We start from the raw sequence: 20,144 nt of genomic DNA on the forward strand, positions 1-20,144 counted from the left end.
TCACAGTTAAGATGAACACAAGGCCCAATCTTTGCACCATCCCATTAATGAATGAGGTGGGGGTAACCCCCACACTTTCAAAGAAGCTGCAGAAGTGGTTGTTTAGTCTCATGTTGCCATTAGTTTCTAGGAGCCAAGCCCATGTGTTCTCTCCCCTGCTTTAGCTTGGATTGCTGAGAGACAGAAAATAGCCATACAAATCAGTAACTCTAGTGGCATGTCAGATTAAATATGAAGCATCTGGTCATAACATTACACAGATACAAGTCACAGGAAGAACTTGAACTCAACATTAGATTATCAAAAACATACTATATGTAGACTTCCAAATTCTATGATAAGAGTGTAATTTATTTAATCTCAAGGGGGGAAAAAAGCTTAATTAGGTAGGTAGTCCTTTGGAGCATTACCTAAATTAAGAAATCTGAGATTATAGCAAGTGTTCTAATCCAACAGACAGCATTATACCTGCAACAACTTTTCTCCAAAGTGTTTTCAGGTTTTAATTGACCCTGCATCCAATAAGAAACAGAAAAACAACAGTGCTACCAATAATAATTTTACTTTTAAGCATGTAAGTCACTATAAAGTTGCACTACAAAGCAAAACTGCTGGGTCCAAAATTTTACCTGACAGTAGGTAAAACTATATGACTTACACAGACACAAAGTAAAGTTTGTTCAGGACAAAGCTTATTCCCAAGTGCTATTAGGCCATAGTAAATTCCACTAGCCAGCTGCCCGCTACATCACAGTGGCTTACTGTTTTCACATCTCATTACTCCTGCAGACAATCACAAGTCTCCTTTGGAAAAAAAATTACAAAAAAACCCCAAAATACATACACACACACATCTGTGTGTGTATGATACAAATCTATAGAGAGCAAAAAAATTCAATGCTTTACATTTTTACCTTGTTTCAAGGTATTATTTACGAAGCCTTTCATTGGTCACTTGGCAATAAATCTCTCCATTTCCACTTAAATTTTGGATGGTTACCAAAATCCTGATGTATTCCAGGACAGAGATCACTACCATTTTATCCACTTAAATACTTAAGAGCCTGTTCTACATCAGAAGAAAACAAAGAGGAGGATACAGTGGCCAAGATTTTACATTATAGTTTCAGAGACCAGTTTGATCCCAATGACATACAGTAGAGAACAGATGCACATTCCTGTATCACTCTTTTGGTAAGGGTGTACCTACCAACAGCAGCCATTCCTCCAGGTGGCAATTTGGCCTCTTTAACGCATCGTCCCCGCCAATAAGCAGCAAGAATGGCCTCTTCATGACTTAAGGAGTTGTCTGCATAGCCGCAAGCCAGTTCTCCCACTGAGTGGCCCACAATCCCATCCGGATGCAGACCTGCAGCCTTCAGCATATCAATCTGAGCAATCTGCAAGCAGAAGTAAAATTAGATGCCATGCCAGAGTAAGCAGGTGTCAGGCCTCAAAGGTACACACATGTAGCAAGTACATAATGAACTTTTTGGTTCAGACATTCTTGGCCTCACTGCTTTTGTTTTTCCCCACAACTACAGCTCCATCCTCCTTTCAAAGCAATCCCAAGAAACATCATGCAACTCCAGTATTGTCTGGGCCTCTTCACAATGTAATTTTTCACTGAGAAAGTATTTCCAACGATAAAAGGCTGCCAAGAATGTATCTGTACAAATTAAGAGGCTAAGACCAGCTTTCCAGATCACTTTAAAAGCTTGGCCTCTAGTTTATTAAGAAACCACGAGTACCACATTGACACTCAGAATCATGAAGATGCTTCATTCAGCTTGACTTAGTTCATTTCAGAACAAATTTTAGAAGACATTAAATGGAACCTTGCTCCTTGGCACAAACATTTGCCTGAAACTTAAAGACATTCCTAAAGCTCTTAATGGAAGAAACTGTGTCACATATACACATGGATACACATGGAAATCAGTTCAGACCAGTATTAGTCCAAACATCTTGTAAGAAAAAAGCAGTGAAGCCAAGACTATCTATACCAAAAAGTTTGTCATGTACTTCGAAGTGCCAAAGCCTGAAACCGCCAAGGGCACAATGCACTCCCTCCTCTCAGAGAGGTATTTCCAACAGCTGCCACTTGCTGATTACACAAAACAAGCTTCCACAAATTGATATAAAGTGTTACCAGCCAAACAGACACATTGGCAGAAGGTGCTTATGTAGATTGAGTCCATTACCCCCCTCCCCGAGCCCACTGAGTCTTGCCTGAATAGCAGCCAGTCCAACAAATGCATGAACAGTGTCATCAAAAGTGCTCTCATTTGCTTGCAGCAGCAGCTCTGAGACCTTAAGGCCTGTGTTCTTCAAAGCCTGATCTGAACGCAATATAGACTGGCGAAACAGATCCAGCTTCATAAGGCTCAGGCCCATGCCTTTCCACTGTGTTCCCATGCCTGCAGGATATGCAAGGAGCTTTTAGTAATACTCTGAAACAGGAGTAGACACAACACACTTTCCTCTGGCTTTTAGTAATACTCTGAAACAGGAGTAGACACAACACACTTTCCTCTGGCAGTTAAAGAATTCTAACTAAGAGCAAAGCATTGTACATTTCTTACATTCTTTAAACTGGGCACTGGTTGTTATTTGCTGGGCTTCACTATAATCAGAAGACAGTTAAGTTGGAAGGTTTTGATAAAATACAGAAAACACAAGACTCCTAAACGTGTCACAGAGTTGCAAAATACTTCCTCATGCTACACTGTAAAATAACATTAGAGCACAGAATACAATTGCTCAAGTCCCAGATCTAAAAAGGAATAGAAAAGCCTGGATTCAATGCTGCACACCTACCTGAGCATATGTACCAGAGTGGTCTACCAGATGCTTGAACTTGCTGAACCTCTTTTATGTCACTTTCAGTGCCAACCAGTGTGTAGCCCCTGAAAGGCATGGAGGACACAGGAACTGCAGAGATGTCGCTGAGCAGGCTTACAAATGGGCTGCATTCTTCATGTTTTCTGCTCTCTTGAATTAGTGTTTCCACAGCTTCCTGGGTTCTGCCAGAAATCTGAACCAGCCTTGGCATGTTACTAGTCTCCAGAGGTTGGCATTTGTTCTTATTTGGCCTCAGAATGACATGAGCATTAGCACCCCCAAAACCAAAAGAGTTGATACCGATAAGGCCACCTTTCACTGGTGTTGGTTTACAAACTACCTCCAGGGAGCCATCTTGTAAGGCAGGAATATCTGGATTTGGGGTATTGAAATGAAGATTTGGAGTCCACAGCCCATGTTCCAGAGAGAGAATGACCTGAAAGAAAAAACAGAGTGCTCTGTGCTCCACATTGTCTCATGACACACATTCTTTTGTTACTTTTTTACTACAAATGACCATGTAGCATATTCTGAAACAGCTCTCTATGTTTGGATAAGGGGACATTTCAGAGAATAGCATTACTGATGTTACTGAGGTAGCAACTGCATCACCTAGGCAAATTTTCAGACCATGCAGGAAGTCAGCAGGGAAGCTGAGCGTTCAGCTTCCAGTCTCTTTCTAACTGGCAAGCCATGCAGTCTTGCTGGAAAAACAGCCTAGGTACTAAGACTATCACATCATCTTTTTTCCCTTTCAGATCCTATCCCTTTATCACATTCCACTCCATCCCTTCCCAGTCACATGCATTCACAAATCCTCTTCCTTATTGCAACAAAATGCTCCTATTTCTTGTTTTGCTGTGAGAGAATCAAGCTGAAGCACTGGTAAAGAAGTCTGCTTGATGCTTTACACCCATTTTTTGTCTTCTTGATTCAAAAAAGCAGAAACAGCAGACTGGGCAGAACTGGCAGAGCCAAAGGAAAGTACTGAAACAGTGTGAGGACCAAAATATCTGTGCCAAAAAAAGCAAGAGCTCCCTTCTCTCAGTAGCTTCTCTCTACATACAGCTCATGACACCAAGCCCACATTCATCTGCAGAACAAGCCCAGTAAATTGCAGGCAACAAGGTCAGCTGCAAACACAGCGTGCTCTGTATGTCTGACAGTTCCTTCATCACCCCAGAATGGTCAGAGAGACATACTGTCTTGGGAACTGCTCTTTCAAGTTGACTATCAGACATGGCAGCTTACCTGGGAGAACAACCAGTATAAATATACAACTTCAACTCACAGTCAACATGTTTAAAGCTGTAAGGATTTTCATGCACACTGTCCTACACCTACAATACTATGCACTTTGAATGTGCTGCTGGTTTACACAGATATATATTGTACTTTAGGTTTGCCATGGTTTCTACCTAGTTTTGAGAGCACAGTATAGAGAGCATACCACCAGTGCCACCAAAAAGCTTTGTCTTGGCTGCAAGGCAAGTAATTAGACAGGCTGAGTAATTCAAAGATGCAGGTGAGTTTTCCCTTCCTCATCAGAATTTGACTGAAGAGGCCTCAGCAAGCCTTAGTTTCATTCCTACCTATCCATATAATTAATGGATTATCTTCAAGTCTGAAACCTGATACTTTCAAGATGAAATTTCCTGACACCTCACATAGCAGCATTTTATGGAATTCCAGAAGAAAACACTTATACAAACTGAAGACATACTGAGACAGTTACTGTCTAAGAAACACTGGTTTTGGTGTAGAGGTGGGGGGCAACAGTACCTCAAAGTTATGATCCTGTCCTGACAGATCACAGAACTACACTAAACAAACTGTTACATACAACACAGTATGGATTGAGAAGCTTATTTTATGACTAGGCTATCATTCTTTCTATGAAGAATGTGTCAGTCAGAGATAAAGGCACTAAAAAACCCTAAACTTTTCTCTACAGAGAGATGGACACTGCTATTGCCATGCAGGTGAGGCTACTACACAGTGAGTTGTATTTGGGTCACAAGCAACCACTTCGAAGAGTCTAAAATTCTAGCAGTGGCAGTATATGTGACTTTGGTTTGCAAGGTTCTATAGTAATAGGCTTACAAACAAGTGTGAACATTAGCTAGCTCTCTGCTAAGCAGTTTAGCAGCCAGAGCCACTAGATGACTGTCTGCCTACAGCAGTAGTTAGCAAGCTGGTTGCTAAGACAGACAGACACACAGTTATTCATGCTGGTAGCCTCATCCCAGAGAACTCACCTGGCTTCCTGCCATCCTAAGAGAGAAGAGGAAGAGATGACACATCCCTGACAGAAAGCCAGAAGATCAGCTGCTCTTTTGGCACTGAAAGCCCACACTGCCTCTCATCTTTGGTCACTGTCATCTACTCCAAACATCTAAATCTCTCTACATGTATGTGCCTCAAACCCAAACGACTTGCAGCAGAGCTCTGTTGGAAGGTCCAGTGTAAGGACTGACAAAGTAAACAACAAGGATTAACAAAAGGATCCCAAAGCCTTCATTCTGAGCAGAGCTACGGTCCTACAGAATTCAGTAGGAAGCGGGAACTGAAGTGTGTGAACACAGCAGAGGGCCACCTAAGCATTTGGTGGTTTGCTGGACAGCCACATGAGCTTTTAAAAGTATTCACATGTGAGGCAAGTAGTTAATGAGAAACATCTGAGTTCTTATAATTATCAGTGAACACCCGAAATCAATGCAGATTTTCCCTAAACCAAACAAACAAAACCCCACACACTGGTGTTACCCACCATCCCAAATTTTCCTTCTCAAGTCTCTTGTTACCTTAGCTAATGCAGCAAGCCCTGAGGCAGGCTCTGGATGACCCATATTTGACTTGGTTGATCCGATCAACAGTGGCTCCCGCTCACAGTCACAGAAGATACTTGTAATGCTGTTTACTTCCTGTGGATCTCCAACCTAGTATGAAGAGAATCAGAATGGCTATTAGCCAGCACTTCCAAAACACACCCCAAAAGAGAAATCTGAAAGATTATGGTGTTTGGGCAAAGTCCAAAAGTTGTGAAGCAGAATATACTCTACTAATTGGTAGAAGGCAAAAGGATTTTACTTTGGGAAAACAAAGAATAATTTAATGGAAAGTGTGGCAAGAAATGCAAGGGAAGAAAACACTCAGTCCCTAAGGGACCATGCTGACCTTGGTGCCTGTCCCATGAGCTTCAATATACTCCACTTCTTCAGGTTTGACACCACTTTCGCTGTACAAAGATCTGATCAACTTCTCCTGCATCTGTCCAGATGGGAATGTCACACCTAGGATCAAAATTGCCATCAATTCCACTCTCCTATCAGGTACCTCCTGTTCTGATTTTAGCATCCTTTCATTTACTTTAGGCTGCCAGGTCTCTCCCCAAAAACCAACTAAAGAACTTTTCACCATGTTCTTAGCACCAAACTCTCAGGCTCTTTGTAAGAAGAGCAGAGGAACCAGGAATTAACCTAAAGCAATGAGTTAGGCTAGGTTGGAAAGATACTGGTTAACAGAATACTAGATTTCTAGGTTAAGTAAAACATGTGAAGCTTTCTGTCACCACAACTGGAGAGCAGGAGAAGCTGGACAACAGCAGGGTAAGAGCTTTACAGTTATAATACTATACCTACATTTCTACCATCACTGCAGAAGTTACTGCAGAGATGTCTTAAGGAATGCTGAACTAGCAAGAGAACACTGCTATTACTTCAGTAAAAACCACCGCTTTTTTCCTTTAAGTTTTTTACAAAACAGGGTCCTGAACTTTGCATTATCAAAACCAGAAAATGAAAAAAAATCCCCAAACACAAAAAAAATTTCTAAAACATCTAAAGAACCCTACAACAGACCACTTTTTATGGCCAAGACTCTAGACTGAACAGTTCTGTAGGTATCTCACTTTTCAGCAGCTCAAGACCTACCTTGCTCCTTAAAGCCATCAGTGTTAACTCCAGCATTTACAACTGTGGCATAGATCCTCTTAGCCATAGATCTCTTGGTCAAAAGAACAACAACAGCAGCTTCAGAGCGACAATATCCATTTCCTGAGAACAGAGAGGGAACAAGTCATGACTTCTGCTTTGCTTTGTAAAATGTTGCCAAACACCATGCAGGAAGATTACAGCTTATAATAGACTGTTTTGAGAATATGACAGATCTATTTCTTTTAAAGAAAAATGTCATGACCTAGAAAGATACAGTGCTCATCATAAATTTCACAACAGAAATTTTCCATCAAGAGACAGCTATTTTTTCTCCAGAGGCAGAGGGATGAACCATATGTATCAGTTTCTTCCTCACAGTTAATTTTCCAGGTTCAATAGAAGATGCAACATAGATCAGGGTATGGCCCAAACAGTGCACATTGGAACAACTACAAGGTTAGCTCTTTGCTGTATTGAAAGAGTAGCTGGTCACAAACTGTACAGTAAGTTACTCTCGTACAACATAAGCTTTTGTACTTATGCCTTACCTGAAGCATCAAAAGCCTTGCAGGCACCATCAGGACTAAGCAGACCCAGTTTCATGAACTGCACAGATGTGTTGGGTTTCAGCAAGAGGTTGACCCCGCCTACTAGGGCTGTACTGCACCGCCCATGACGAATTGCCTTATAAGCGTTTTCCAGAGCAACAAGACTAGAGGAGCAGGCTGTGTCAACAGTGAGGCTTGGTCCTTAAAAAACATAAGGAAAAACAACCTTAATATCCTAAATTCTTCTCCAAAGATGACACGATGGGATTACAAGAAGCATATTAAAAACAATGTTAAATAAGAGTTGCTTCAGAACATAGCACATAAACCTGATGCCATGGGAGGCTAGAATCACCATCTCTGCCTACTTAGAAGGTATGGCATGAGAAAAGTGGGAAAAAATTGTGAACAGATTTGCTTTAAGGGCATTTTTAAAAATTCTGTCTCTCCATCAAAAAGAGAACACAGCTTTACAGCAAAGTCTCATCTAATTACCCATTCTCGTCAATAAAAATCCCTTGTCCTTCCTGATGCTGCCTTTGCCATTATCTCTGTTCTCTGCTGCAATCCACATCAACTACCATTTCTCCATTCCCTTCAATACCATACATGGACTGAATCATACCCATGCTGGCAATTGCATCATTTCTGTGGCTCACCTACTTCTTCCACTTTACTCAAAAAAAAACCCCAACTGCTACAATCAACAGCAGTCTATCTCTGGTCTAGCCGACTTCCACACATCTTGGTACAAAACAGCAGTCCAAAGGCCATAAAGGCTTCCTGACATCACTGCCTTTCAAATGAACACCAGCAGCAGCAGCTCAGTTATAAAAAGCCTTACAGGGAGTCCTATCATATAGTCACTACATATTTTTTACTTTTCGTATGCCTCCTAAGAACGGTTACATGCTATTTTCTCTTTCCAAAAGGAATCTGTGCCATAATACCCATTCCAGTCCTCTACAGCAACTGTGGTACAATCATGTTGAAACTGCAATTGCTGATCAGCATCAACAGGTTTGGGGGACACTTACCTTTAAAGTCAAAGAAGTAGGAGATCCTGTTGGCAAGCATAGCACGCTGACAGCCAGTCATACTGTATCCCAAAAGCTCTTCAGGATCTTGGCTAAAGGCTTCACCAGCTTCTGACCCACTGCAACCAACCCATACACCTGCATCTGTGCCACGGAGGGTGCCTGGATTAATACCTATGGGGATTGGAAGGTAGATTATAGTAAACAAAATGAAGGGCAAACTGGGGAGATATCAGGTTCACTTGCATCAGTTCCCCAAAAACTTTTTATTGCCCCTTTCTGGCAGGCCTGCAGCATTGTTCCCTTACCCTTACTAACCTTTCAACAGTTTCAACTGCAGACCTTACATGTCTTACTTCAGAGTCCATCAGAAGTTTGGTATTGGCTTTCCACCAGAACATACTTTGCCCTGACAAAGCTTTTCAGCTTAGCTGGGCATTGCTAGAGTCTTGTGCAAAAAAGTGTATGGACTATGGAAAGTACAAATGCTGACAGGAGAAGCTAACTGTTGATTTCCAGCAGAGAGAAAAGGAGCAGACTGAATGGGAGAAAAATCATGTGAGCACATCAGTATCTATCTCCAGCTGAGATCTGGAGTACAAGACAGACATGAGAATTCTTAAGTATAAAACCAGCCAACAACCAGAACAAGAAACAACTTTGCTCTAAAAAAAACACATGGCAAGGTCTACTGTCAGAAACCTCTGCTGTTTCTTCTCTGTGCTTAAGGCGTTCTGGAGACAAATACTCCATCTCCAGATGGGGGCTTACAAGCAGAGAAGCAAAAATTCATTTCAGTAAGTCACAGAATGTTAAGTGTTGGAAGGAACCTTAAAAGATCATCTAGTCCCAACCCCCACTGCCACAGGCAGGGACATCTTACACTATACCACACTGCTCAAGACCCTACCCAACCTGGCCTTGAACACTGCCAGGGTTGGGGAACCCGCAGCCTCCCTGAACAACGTCTTCCAATACCTCACCACCCTAATAGTAAAGAATTTTTTCCTCATATCTAACCTAAATTCACCCTCTTTCAATTTGTAACTAGTCAGTACTAGTGAGGTGGTTCCAACTTTTTCCCTATCTGCTTATGTTCTGACAAGAAACTAATTAACATGAAGAATAAACTTCTTGGCTCGGTGGATAAGTAACCCAAAATCTCAAAACACTGGCAAGTGATAGAAGAGAGAGACTCCTATTTCTGAAAGCACACTTCCTAGGAAAGCCTTCTTTAGGAACAGATCAAATTCTACAGGCTTTCCAAGAATCTGGCCATTAGACAGGAATACATCAGGCCATCTGTCATTCTTTTAGACCATGCATGAGAATTCTAATCAAGTCATCCTTATTTTCCTTTTACAAAGGAATTATTATGGAATGTTAGGGTAGAAGAAAACAGAAAAGCTCTAGAACCATTGACTGTTGAAGTGATTTTGTCATACTGGTTTGTGGTTGTACCATATGATACAGGTACAGATTTACTAGCAGTCAGCACTGATTTCTTTGTTTGCGTTCCAGAGACAACAGCTTTGTTGTAACCCTTATACTGGGATCTAGTAACCCCATAGCATGTCTTGGATCTCCTCTCTAATGTGATGGCTTTCCCTTGTCAGAGTTCTCATCACACAAGTGCATGTCTACACCTGTTACAGAGACACAATACAGCTTAATTCTCCCTCTTCAGTCATTCAGCCACTTACCTCCATCCAAAATAGCTTCATAAGAAACTTCCAACAACAAGCGAAGTTGAGGATCCATTGTGTTAGCTTGTTTGGGGTGAACCCCAAAAAAAGAGGCATCAAATTTGCTTAGGTCCTTGAGCTTTCCATTTCTCTTGGGCAGTCCATAAATTCCTGGGAAGAAAAATTTGACAGAGTCCCAAAATCCATAAACAGTGAAGCAGCTACAAGCTGAGAGACAGTACAGAATGACCACAGTTGATTTTCAATTACACATGAAACCTCACTCCCACATGCAGTACTCAGAGGGCTGCATGAGTATCTACTGACCTACCTCATCTGGGAATGAGAATGCTGCATTAGCAAAAACAATTGTAATTTTTAGGATTTCCCTGGATATAGCAGCAAAAGACAACTATCCAGTTTAACCATTTTTAATTTGGCAAGTTGTACCAAGCACATATAGTCTAAGCAGTGGTTCCAGTCAGTCACTAATTAAAAGAAAAAGAAAAGCTGCTTTTGACTTCTGCAAATCACTTCAAAAAAGTATTCTGTTATGGAATTTCTCGATGATTTACCAGAAGTTAATTCAGGTCTGGAAGGATTTTAATCTCATAAATTCTCTTTTCATAGGATAATTCCTCTAAAACACTCAGAACTCAGCGCTCCAAAAGGAGGGACAATAAGCACTCACCTGGTTTCCACCTCCGATCATCCTCTGTGACCATATCAACTCCATTAAGCAGGTTTTCCCAAAACTCCTGCAAGTTGTCAGATTCTGGCAGCCTTCCTGCAATGCCTGCAATCACCACGTCCTCCATCTCTTAACTTCTCCCTGTTGCTGAGATCCACAAAGCAATAAGGCTAGTAAGACTTCACACAGAGGAAAGTATATGTGTCTTGTCTTCCTGACATGTTGTGACAAACAAGCATATTTGCAGGAACACCCACACAGGAACAACCCACGGAGTCTCTACTATTAAAATAAAAAGAAAATGATATCCCAACTAATCAAATGGACCATAAGACCTGTGGGGTTGATAAGGATGAAAAAAACCCGATCCTGAAGGAGCATCAGGCTCAGAGAACCACCAGTTTCTGTATGACAATCAGAAAATGAGTAAATCTACCTCTACTAAATGTGGAGCCTCTGTGAAGTCAGCAGAGAAGAAAGATTAACATGCTGGAGCACAGGTGGGTGGAGAAATTATGAAATACATATAGTAAAATACATAATTACAAGGCAAACCTAACAGGTAGCAAAACAAGTTCTACAATCATTCCGAAGTTAAATGCTAACTTAAGAATCAATAATCAAAAGATTTGTTGGATGTGAAAAAAAAACCAACCCCAAACAAACAAAACTACAAGACTGCACAAAACCACCCCCCCAGGTAAGTAACACAACCCTAACCCCCCCCAATAACTCTGAGCAAACAAAAACCTGACTAAAAACCCCAAACCAAACCTACCAAACAACAAAAAACCAAACAACCCCCCTATAAACACACAGAGGAGAAAACCCACACAAAACACAAAGATTACAGTACAATTCAGGATAATTTTAAATGTTAAAACCAAAGAATTAAGTGTTACATCTAAAGTGTTTCCTAACTGGACTCTGCACTGCCACATGTTTAAAGAACTGTGAATGTGGTACTGACTGTATGATAGAGAGTGGTGCTTTAAGATATGCTTTGGCAGAACAGATCTGGAATACATACAGGATGAAAACCATCAGCTGTTGTCCCAAGAAATTTGTATTCAACATCCCAATCTCAAATACCACAGGAGAGCATCATGCTGCATAACAAAGCATGGCAGGGCACCTGTATCAGACCACAGCACCAAATGATAGCTCGTATAATACATTCCTTTATCTTCTACTACAGTAAAAATCCTATTAACAACTAAGTAGAGAGGAGGCAAGGTAACTTGATGTTTAAGTTAAATTCAAATTATAATTTTAGATCCTAAGTAGGCAAGTTAAAGGAGTAGTGGAAATACCCATATATATGAGGGGAGCTTTTTTAAATATGAAAATAAATAAAAGTTGCAGCTGCAGGAACCAAAGAGAAAGTAAACATTCACAGTACTTCCTCAAATAATCCTTCTGGTAAGCAGAGGCAAACTATTCTTTAATGCATGGGATTTTAAACAAGTAAAAAACACAAAGGAAACTAGGCATTCAAACAACTGCAAGTCTGCCTTAAAAACTTTGAAGGAAAAGGTTTGTTATGAAAGACCTGAAGTTTGACTTCCATCAGGTATTATGCTACATAGTGGCATGCAGGCCCATTGCTTAAGTGCTGCTGGTGCTTGATCATCTTCTCCAAAATACAGCACTAATGGAGTCTCTCTGATGAGTGCTTAGTGGCTGGTTTTCCAACTCAGTACGTTTCATTTGGGCATTGTTTTGCAGCCTCTTTTGGGACTTCCTGATGCCTTTGAGCAAGAAACAGGCCCCTCTTCCATCCACGGACTACACTGCTCAGGCACAATGACACTTTCCCATAGCTGCACGAGGTTGCTGGGCTGTGCAGAAGGAAAGCAGAGCCTCCGTACAGCTGAGGTGTAGCTCAGCCAGAACGTAACACCACAGAGGCTGCCCGATTTCTTTCACCCTTCTTTCTTTCAGCAGTAATCCTGATTCACATCTGTGGAGTAACTGTGGAATTATGCAATACCTAACGCTGAAGAGATGATTACTTCACCCAGTCCATTCCTTCTGGGAGCAGAAACAAGCGCTCCCACAAGGACATCTTGGATTTCTAGGTCTTGTGTCAAACACCCAAGCAACAGAAGGTCTATTCAACTCTTGTTCGTTTAAAAAAAAAGCCAAAAACATTAAGGCCAAATCGAGCAAAGCCCTTACTGAGAAACTAGTCCCCAAAACTTAAGTCGGTAGTAATAGGCCCAGTCCACTCAGAGCTGAAGAGCTTTACCACTCACACAAAACTAGCAAGTCAGTTTTATTACTGGCTTCATCACTGTACCTATGAAAACCAACCCAGGGCCACAAGTCTACTACACTTTCAGCATTTATGTGCTGGGGCAGGGAAAGAGAGATCTTGGGCACAAAGTGTACTATTTAAGATATGAGATACAAGAACGATAACTTAAGTATGACCCAATTTTATACCTCAGCTCTTTGGGTGATGATCTCTAGGGAAAGAAATATAATTTCTGTTTCAGGGGACTGAAACATGACTTATCTGATTGTTCCTTCTCATCCCACATCTCTTTTCCGGAAGTATCAGAAAAACTCTATCTGGGTAAAACCAATCCACAAAACATTGCTTTCAGACAGTGAAGTAATAAAATTCATTAACAAAACAATTTTTGCCAACTTGTTTTGAATGTAGTTGAGCAAGACTATGTCAAAGGTGGAGAAAAAGATGTTGCAGTAATCAAAATTAGAAGAATAAGAGCCAAGAAGATAATTTTAACTTGGGTAAGAAGAGCCACAAATTAAAATATTTTAATACACAAAGAACCAGAAAGATTCAGACTTGCCACAAAGAGCTCCAAATGCATACATCTAAGATAAAATAAAAATTATGGATTAAGCAGCAGACAGCAGAGAGCATCTGCTGTTGAAAAACAAGAGTGGTCAGAAGAAAAGTCATGAATATTAAGCCATCCCCAATTAAACAGTGATTACAGTAGTTGTTACAGTTACCAACAATGTTTTCAGTCTTCCTTGACAGATAGTAAGCAGGTAAACAATTTTAAAGTTGATTGTCTTTGCCCCCAAATGGTGTATTGCATTATTATTTTACTTTATTAGAGATGTGTTTTCCATAGAGCATTTTTTGACTATATGCAGCAACACAGTACATTGACAGATTTTCAAGTATAGGGCATAGCACAGATCAAGAAAGAACATTTATTTCTACAGATGTTCTAAAGGAGATTAGACTACAGAAAACATACAAACAGATTGCTCCTACTACCTCTGATGAGTGAAGTGTTCAAAAGCAACAGGTCCAAATAGGAGACAAAGAAGATAAAGAGGGACAAACAGGAGTCTTCTGTTTCTTAAGGCTGTATTTTCTGAATCCAACCAGACATCTACCACTCTTCTTCCTCAGTTTATCCTATGTGTTTGCTTGAACTGAGTTTGTGAATTCTCCTCAGACAGCTAGCCTTTTTGAGTGGAGAGAAGCAAACACACTACAGCTGACCTTCCCTTCCCTCCCTTCCCCTCAAAGTATCGGTGCAGTAGACACCTCAGTTGAGCCTAAACTACCATCTTGCTGGATTTGCACAATATTTTTTAGCAATTCTATTGTGTTGCTGACTCATTCAGTTTGTGACTAGTAATAACTAACAATCCCTTCTGGTATCAAAGCTGCTCTTAAGTTGAAATACTGTTTTCTATTGCCTTTAAAATATTTTTTCCAGTCCCTCACTAACTGGGCACCAAAAATTAATTTAAAAAGTATTAACCATCATTTTCTACCATCCCTGGCAGCTGTACAACTTTTTTACAATACTTTTCTCTACTGCTTCCCTACAGAAATTACCCTTGGACCATTAAGCATATAAGCTTTTAGAGAGAAAGAAAAGCCAAAAAATCCAAAACCAAACCACGAAGTGAAGGTATAATCTGATGCCTTTGCCCGCTCATACTTGACTTGCCAACCACTGGACATAAACTTATTCTGCTGTACCTTGTTCACCTAGGGTTTGGTGAAGAAAGGAAGGGGAGAGGGAGGGAGAAACAGCTGTTTGCAAAGGAATGATAAATAAAACCCAAATCTTGTTTTGCCTGATGCACATTTCCTTTTCTTGGGATCAAAGTATTTATTTCACTGTTATTTTGATAGCTCTCATCATGGTGGAACAGAATCCTTAAAGTTAGTTCTGCTATTGTTTCTAGACAGTCCAAATCTTCACCTCTTCTGGATCTCTCATTATTGTAAAATGAAACACTCATGACTCCTCCATAGCCTTCCTCAGCAGAGATATTGACAAAAGGACTGTTTTCTTTGTTTTTCAGTATGATTACATCACAACCCAGGTTTCCTAATCTCTGGCTATCATTTCTAAAATTTGTAATAAACTGTCCTTACACAGAAACTGAACTTACAAAGAGTTATAACGCTTGCCTCCAAAAACCCCATTCACAGAAGAGAGGCAAACACAGTCTGGCTTTCATTCTTTTGACAGCATTTGGCTACCATCAATCTGTATGTTACAGATTCAATTTAACAAAGACCTTTCAAATGCCTCTGCTTCAGGTAAGTATTTGTCCTGTCAACCACAACACAAATGAAAAGCAGTAGATTGTGTTTATATTTAAAAAGCACTACTTAGGGGGAAATGCAATGTAGTTCAAATCTGTAACTGGAGAAAGAGTAAGTTAGGCTTTATTCATGGAATCAACACAGCTTGGTTGATTCCCAAGTTGTCAGAAGTTACCTGTATAAAAATCTAAAGTCCCCAGTATGACTATATCATGTTTGTAAAACAGCTGTTCATAACTGCCCTCATTCTCTGAATTCACCCACTAAATGCAGCCTTTCACAATGTACTATTCTTTTCACTTTGTTTCAAGAAGGATAGAGGCTGCAGGAAAAGGTGAATCCTTTGCTCACGTGGCTTGAGGTTTCTTCTCCCATTTTTTAAGACAAGACATACTCCAAAGCCCCCAAAGGTGGTCTGACGGAGCAGGCAATTTACACACCCTTAACACTGCCTGTTTAAATTTAAGCATCCAAATAAAGCTATTAGCCAGGACAATACGCATTTGGTATCTTATAGGGCTGTGTTCCAGGGAAGGAATTCGGACTAAGAACCAAGCAGGTGCAAAACCAACCAAAGAGAGAAGATCACATTCCTAATAGAAACGCATCGTCAAATCCATACTGGTGTACGATCACCGGGCTATTTCGTGTGGGCCGCTGGTTTATACTGAAGTGGGAAAGAACAGTTTAGCAATACACACGGCACGTTTTCTTAGATGGATTCCCAGAACCTACTGGCGAATCTCCCTTCCCAATATCGAGCGCCGATATCCTCCCGCACAAGCTTCTTCAGCCTGCCAGGACCGTGCCTTCGCGCTAACCCGGGACGGCGTGCAGAACGCGGCCCCGCTGCCCGGGCAGAGCGGCCCGTGCGGCCCTGGCGCCCACTCGAGGCCGGGCGGAGCTCGGCGCCCGAGCTACGGCAGCGCGAGGCCACCCGGCCCGCGGCGGGCGCGGCCCCTCACGCAGCTGCTGCTGCCGCCGGGCGCGCGCGAGGACTGCGGACAGCGGGGCCCGGCCGCGTTCCCGATCCCGCTCGGCCCGGCTGCGGGAGGTCGCGGCCGTGGCGGCGGGACGGGCCCCGTCCGCCACCAAGATGGCCGAGCGCCAGCACCACAATGCAGCCACCTTGCCGGGCGGGCGGAGTGCGAGGCTGCGGCGCGGTAACCGGCCGCTGAAGTGGGGGACTGTCCCCAGATCGACCGCGGTGGGCCACGAGAGAGCGGCCCGCAGCAACAGGGCGCGGCAACCCCAGGGCCGGGAGCAGAACCTTCCGGTCGCGCGGACCGAGCCCGCGGACTCACGCCGAGCCCAGGGACCCTCATCGGCTACCCGGCGCAGAGGGCAAGATGGAGCCTCCCCAGCGCACCGGCGGGGCACAGCGGCCCGCGGAGCCTGGAGCAGAAGCTGCCGCTCTCCTGACCACGCCGCAGCCGCAGCCGCTCTCCCGCCGATACCTGTACAAGTGCGGATGGCTTCGTGTCGGTAACACTCCGTCGTCAGCTCAGTGCGGGATCGAGATGCTGCGGGGTGGACGCTGCGGCGGCGGGTGCCGGGCTGCGCACGGCCGATACTCCGCGCTCTCCTCACTATCTCCCTCTAGCTCCCACTCCTATTTAAGCAGTCGCCACCTCCAGCGGCCACGCCACATGGGCTGACAGTTTACGCCTCGCCGCAGTCCAATGAGAGCCGGGGCAGGGCCGGCCCGGTCAGACCCGGGGTGATGCCAACCCCTGTCCGCCAGAGCCGCTCCGCGGGAGGAGGGGGCCCTGGCCAGGCCGGGGCGGACACAGGCGGGCCCGCTTGCCCTCGGGCACCGGGCCAAGCTCTCGCGCCCTGCACCGCCCCGTACTGGAGGCCGTGGAAGACTAGGCGCTGCGGGCGTGCCTGGCTTTGGCCTGGCCTGGCCGGGGACGCGGCAGCGCCGATCCCCCGTGGGCGCGGACCTTGTCGTGTCCCTCTCCCACCTCCCCGCGGGTAGGTACACTGTGGGGCGTACGACCGCGCCGTGCCGGCACCGTGGCTCGGCGACTGAGGCGAAGGCTCGACGGGCGCCAGTCCAAGGGCGGTGGGATCGCGCAGCGCCCGCGCGCATCCGCGGCGCACAATGGGAAAGGACGCGGGGCAGGACGCGCAATCCCGGGACGGCACCCAATGCGGAGGCGGGGGAACGTGGGCGGGGGCGCGGCCCTGCCAATCGCGGGCCCGCGCGGTGTTGCTAAGCGATAAGGCGATGTGGTGACGGCTGAGGGGTGGCTGGGGCCGCAGGCAGAGCGAGCAGCGCCCATCGCTCTCCGGCGGCGGCGGTCGTTCACCCCGGCGGAGCGCGGTCCCGGGGTTACCACAGGGCAGCAGGCACGCCGGCCAGGGATGCGCTGCCCCGTGCCCAGGCCCGTCGCGCCGCTCTGACTGGCGGCAGCAGAGCGAGTCCGGAGGCGGGGGGCGGGCGCCAGAGGTTCCCTCCCCGCCGTGCCCCTGCTACGCCCCCCTTCCCACCGGAACGGGGCGGGTCGCTCTGCGTGCCGGCACCTCTCATCCACTTTCCCTTAACTTGCACTCCTTCGGTAAACACGAACAGTAACGAATCTCAAATTTCTTGTGTATTGCCTACGACTGCCTCTCCGAAACAAAAAAGTCTTTCGGTCGGCAAATGTGGGCTTGAACACGGGGACGCAGGAAAGTCTCCCCTCCTTGTCTCTCCCTCATGGCTTTGAACAGGCTCCGGGCAGAGGCCCCGCTCCCGGGTCGCGCTTGCACTGCCGCTTCGCAATACAGCTCCATTTAGACCTTCTCGGGCAGACTTTTTGCCTTTATATATTCCTCAACATAACAGGTTTTTAACCCTTTGATAAGGACAGCAATAAATAATGTCCTCTTTTACCTTTTCAGTACTCTGTGATCTGCTTGAATTCTCTTCTTTGTAGGCATTCCTTTCTTTGTACAATTCAATAGCGTCCACAGTAGTACCTTGCTGCCACTCTTCTAATCTGCTTCTTAGAAATCAGTGCCCAGTTTGTTAAATATTTTGGTCATAAGAGAAATATATGAGAATTTTCCTGCTGTATTTAGTACACCCTTAGCACAACTGCCCCACACAGTATGTCCATATTATTTATTATTATGCATGCTTTGTTAATTTTCATACTTACATGCTATGTTCTCAGATGTACTCTGTTCAATAACTCAACTACTTTTTTTTCTACTACAAATAAAATAAAATGAAACAATCCAGCAATCATCTTTCCTTACCTACAGTTGACTTAAGGAAACCTGTTTCTCAGGGAAACTGAATAAATTAAAGCTGCATTACTGGCAAGACATTTGCATGAACAGGCATGCCAGTTGACATGGGAGGGGGAGTAAGTGGGACACCACACCAAACAACCACAAATAAAAACCAAAAAACCCCCCAAAAACCCAAACCAAAACAAAAAAACCCATACCAACCCCCTCCCCCCAAAAAACCCAACAGAACACCCTCAAACAAGCAAACAAACAAACAAACAAGCCACAGAAACCTGCATACAAACCTACACAACGGCATTTCTGAAGTCTGCAGCCCATTAGCTTACACTTACGGTGTAAGGAATAAAGAGAAATGTTTTCCAGGTTCAGATGTAGTATTACAAATACCATGGAACAAACTGCTCTTTTATGCTGCTTTTAACATGCACAGAATCTCATACCACCAAACTATTTTGCATCTCTGTAGGTCAATATTAAACACGTAAATAACAAAAACATTTTCAGGATGATCTACAGCTATTATAAAATCTGGAATTTACACATTGAGTTCTAGAAATAACCAGTGAGTGCTTTAACTGGTGTGATCTGGGCCAAAATTCCTGTAGTTGTTAGAAACCACTATGCTTTGTGCTACAGAAAGAACTCATTCAGGGCCTGGTTCAAGGGAGTGCATCATGTTGTCCTGGCTTTTGAACAATGTTGAATCAAATGACAGGATTTTCAAGTAATGAAAATGTTTAGAAAGAAGCTCACAAGGTCTCTCAGGCCTTATATTAACTTAGCAACATGTCATGAAATTTGAAATCTCATGAAATTGCATATTTCTAGCATCTGATTATAATATTACTGCACCTTTGCACTAAAGCAGAATATTTTCAGCAGGTAATACAAAATAATTATTCCAATTCTCAAATGCTCTTCAGCATATTATCAGGTGCTGAAGAGAACACTTCTTTGCAAAGTGTATCAGGCAAGCATTTCTATAAAAAAACACTCCACAAAAAAACCACTTATGCATAAGTAGCTTTCTTCCTTCATTTTTCCTTTTTAGATTTTATATATTTAGCAGCACCTGATAAGTACTATTCACTTCAGTGATACCACTTGCAGAATCACAGAATCTCTTAGATTGGAAGGTACCTCTTGACATCACTTAGTCCAAGCCCTCAACTCAAGGGTCAGCTGGAACGGTCTGGCCAGGCCCATGTCCAGTTGAGTTTTGAGTATCTCCACAGACAGAGACCCCATACCTCGTCCAGGCAATCTGTTCCAGTGCTTGACCATCCCCACAATTAAAAGTTTTTTATTTAATTTTTCATGTGCATTTCCTTTACTTATAGGAAAGGTCATCTCTGTAATGTTGCAGGACAGCTCAGCACGACTGGAAATGCTACAAAAATAATGATTTTTTTAAACATAGCCAGAACACTTGTATTAGTGTCCTGGCATGATCATTACTACATAGCTATCCTTTCTTACATCACAACTCATTCAAGTTTTCTTCTAGTTTCATCTATTTTAAGACTTACTTCTTACAACATGTCTGTATTATTATGAATATATGATTCTAACATTGTAGCAGTGTTTGTCACTGCTTTGA

General features: G+C 43.4%; 1 protein-coding gene across 1 annotated transcript in view; it reads right to left on the minus strand.

Moving 5' to 3' along the window:
- The window catches only part of FASN (fatty acid synthase), a 42,913-nt gene extending 25,837 nt beyond the window's left edge, over positions 1-17,076 (minus strand). Inside the window, exons 1-11 of the mRNA XM_064728748.1 lie at positions 16,756-17,076; positions 10,741-10,887; positions 10,068-10,220; positions 8,365-8,538; positions 7,328-7,528; positions 6,777-6,899; positions 6,022-6,137; positions 5,649-5,783; positions 2,821-3,280; positions 2,233-2,420; positions 1,211-1,400 (exon numbers count right to left, since the gene is read on the minus strand). Of these exons, the coding sequence (XP_064584818.1) occupies positions 1,211-1,400; positions 2,233-2,420; positions 2,821-3,280; positions 5,649-5,783; positions 6,022-6,137; positions 6,777-6,899; positions 7,328-7,528; positions 8,365-8,538; positions 10,068-10,220; positions 10,741-10,867 (1,867 nt within the window). The 5' untranslated portion in view covers positions 10,868-10,887; positions 16,756-17,076. The remainder of the gene's footprint in view (positions 1-1,210; positions 1,401-2,232; positions 2,421-2,820; positions 3,281-5,648; positions 5,784-6,021; positions 6,138-6,776; positions 6,900-7,327; positions 7,529-8,364; positions 8,539-10,067; positions 10,221-10,740; positions 10,888-16,755) is intronic.
- Positions 17,077-20,144: the final 3,068 nt, after the last annotated feature.

This window comes from Zonotrichia leucophrys, chromosome 18, assembly GCF_028769735.1.
Source record: "Zonotrichia leucophrys gambelii isolate GWCS_2022_RI chromosome 18, RI_Zleu_2.0, whole genome shotgun sequence".
NCBI classification, from domain to species: domain Eukaryota; kingdom Metazoa; phylum Chordata; class Aves; order Passeriformes; family Passerellidae; genus Zonotrichia; species Zonotrichia leucophrys.